Raw genomic sequence first — 3276 nt, 5'->3', positions numbered from 1 at the left:
TGTGAAATTTATCAAGTTATAACTCGTTTTAATTAATGAAATTTGTAATAGTGACTACCTAGTCGCCATTTTATTATTTGTAAAATACTCTTGGGAAACCAGTAATTTACTGTACACATCCTAATTATGTGTGTGGAAAATATTTTAATTTAAATTTCCAAATGCTTATAATTGTTATATGATTTGTATCTTGAGAGAGAAAAGTGGTAGATTACATGATCACTCCAGGTGGATGATAAGTTTGTATGATTCTGATCTTCCTTAACTCCGCAAAGTTTGAGAGGATTATGGATTAGAGATTCATTTGAGGATAAGTTGCTCAGACATAGTATGAGGGGCGACGCGTCACAATATGAGGGGCGACACTTCGCCCCTAATAATTTTCACACAAAAAAACACACTGCCAAAATCTCCCACTCAGTTTTAGTTAAAGTATCTCATTATTAGGGGCAACTGCTGATGTGTCGTCCCTGATTTCTTGAATATTAGAGGCGACACATAGTCGCCCTTGATAAAGTCGCCTTTAAAATATTGTTTCTTGTAGTGCCTGATGGATATCAAGGGAGCCAAAAGGTTCTACAGAGATAACCTCGCGACAAAGGCTAGATACATCCACGAGGGGTACGGTCTCAATGAGAGGGCATCCGTTGATAAGCCTAGAGCATTTCATGAATTCATAAGGATTAGCTACACTTATGGATGTTAAGGGAGTCAAAAGGTTCTACAAGGACAACCTCATGATAAGCTAATACCTCCATGAGGGGTAAGACCTCAAGGATGACGTCCACCAATAAGCCTAGAGCAGCCACCAAGCCGTCTAGCCAAAAAGAGTCTGAAAAGAGGCACTTGTGAAAAAAAATCAAAATGTTTCACGAGGATAACCTCCTAATAAAGGCTAATACTTCCACAAGGGGTAAGGCCTCAAAGAGAGCATCCACCAATAAGCCTAGAACGACCACCAAACTGTCTAGCCAAAAATGGTCCTAAAAGAGACATTTGTGAGAATAATACTATGCATAATGACGATAAGACGCCTTGCAAGGCACACGCCTCGCGCCAAGGGAGAGTCGTACCTCACTAGACCTGTGACTAGCGCCAAGAAAGGCACCTCGTGCGTAAGCACCTACGCAAGGCCTCTCGGATCATGCCCATATAAACCAACTCAGAAGGCCATCATTTCCCAAGCCTCTTTGAAATATGTGCCTTGTTCATGAGGTTCTGCCCTATTTTGTAGGGTAGATGTCACCAGCAGGATGTCCCACACAAAGGTTCCGAAGGAATTTACAAATGCCCTCACCTAGCAAAGTAGTGAAATTCACAAATTTGTAACTAATTTTGTAACCTCAAATATATTACACATTTGGATATTCACACTATCCAAAAAATGTAACTCTTACAATATGTGACACACGTTATCACATTTTTTAATCTAAACATTATATTATAAATAATATAACATAAATTATCATAATTAAACTACTATATATATTTATATCCCACATTTTTATTTTGTTTATGATTAAAAATTAAATTACCATTAAATAATTCATATACATGTGACATGATTCACCTAATAAAGTCCATAAAACATTATATCATATAGATAAATATAATTCTCATCCTTAAAATAAAGTTCATTTTTTGTGGTATAAGTTAATTTGCTAGAGTTGCGTACGTTAGAATATAATAAAAAAAAAAGTCTATGAAATCGCTAGCTGATTCATAAAAATTTCTTATAAATATATGTGAACAACAAAATTAACCAAGAGAAATCGAATGCTTATTCTTGATCTTCATGGTCCACACTATTCGTAAAATTATCACCGAATCTGTGCTGTTTATTTTAGTATTTATATATATGTTTTCTTTTAAAAAATAAATAAAGAATATTGCGATATGGAGGGGTGGCATAATTAAATTTTCAATAATAATTTTGATTGCATCTAGTTGGACTTCTATATATTTTGTCATTATATAATTAAGTCTACAAGATTAATTTTTTTAATATATAACTAGAAAAAGTAGGAACTATAGCATATATATATTAAATCAATATGTCCACAATTCACGAAAAAATTCTAAAACAATCACGGCATGAGAACCCTAATTTCAAATAGCTAAAATTATTAAAACAATAACAATCCTAAATAATCTCAAACATGAAAAAAAAAAAACAATAACATAACTAAGAAAAAAAAAACCAAAATAAAATACTAATAGCAGTTGAACGATAATAATAAATCTATGGTGATGATGTTGTCTTCTGAATACTTCTACAATAGTCTAGGCATTCTAAGATCAGATTATCCCAGCCGACATCATCAGGGCACTTGTTTGTAACGTCGAGTATAGTTTCGCAACAAGCTGAAGGAAGTGGTGTCTTCAGAAGAGTGTATTGTGATATATCTACAAAGTATTTATGGAGTCGAGGTTCTTCCACACATTTTTTATCAGCATAGTTAATATTCGGGAACGGATCATCTGGTGACGGCTTCGGCTTTGGTGGTGATTGTGATGGGGGTGATGGTGGTGGTGGTGGTGGCGGCGGGGGTATTGGTCGTGCTGGCGGTGCTACTGCTGGTGGTGGTGGTGAAGATGGGGATGGAATGTTTGTGGTGGTGGTGCAATGATGTTGGGCTTGAAAGAAAGCCAAGTTAGGTAAGGAGTGATAATAAGGTAATGTGTGGGGACAAAGGCCAGCGGTGGCAGAGATATCAACAACTGTGGCACAGCAAGAGGAAGAAATAGGACGCTGCCAATATGTGAAGCCAAGTAACTCACCAACGCATGGTTGAAATCTCATGTACTGACTCATGCAAACTCTCTTCTTGTTACTGTAAGGCCATGGCCATCCCTCGGTGGTGGAGCTCATCAATATGGTCCACGAAAAAGCCAACAGAATAATTGAAATCTTCATCTTCGATAAATATATGTGATCAAGATCTGTAATTCTTTCTTTCCTTGGTATATATATATATATATATACTATTATAAAAAGTTTGTTTTGATAAGATAAATATCAACAAAAAAAAATCTCATTTACATGTATAAAAATATCTCATTTAAATTATCAACATTTTATAACATAACATAACATAATATAAATAAATATATATTTATATTTTTTTTGGTGAATAAAAAATCATTGTATTGCTCAAAAACAAGTCATGTACAATATAGATCTTCCCTACTTCTATAGTACTTACAATCCACAACTAACTTTACAAATTTTGGTACCATTCCATATCCCTATTTGGTTTCTCTTTATACATTACA

At 34.7% G+C, this 3276-nt stretch overlaps 1 protein-coding gene across 1 annotated transcript; it reads right to left on the bottom strand.

Moving 5' to 3' along the window:
• Positions 1-2242: 2242 nt before the first annotated feature.
• LOC133819827 (uncharacterized) lies at positions 2243-2917 on the bottom strand. Its single transcript, XM_062253180.1, has one exon. It carries the CDS (start codon positions 2915-2917, stop codon positions 2243-2245), a length of 675 nt encoding a protein of 224 aa, XP_062109164.1.
• Positions 2918-3276: the final 359 nt, after the last annotated feature.

The sequence above is a fragment of the Humulus lupulus genome, chromosome 2, assembly GCF_963169125.1.
Source record: "Humulus lupulus chromosome 2, drHumLupu1.1, whole genome shotgun sequence".
NCBI lineage: Eukaryota > Viridiplantae > Streptophyta > Magnoliopsida > Rosales > Cannabaceae > Humulus > Humulus lupulus.
The sequence above is the reverse complement of the archived record's forward strand: the minus strand, read 5'-3'. Positions and strand labels throughout refer to the sequence as shown.

Coding starts and splice junctions, on each gene's coding strand:
- LOC133819827 (XM_062253180.1), bottom strand. CDS start 2,917: ATGAAGATTTCAATTATTCTGTTGGCTTTTTCGTGGACCATATTGATG.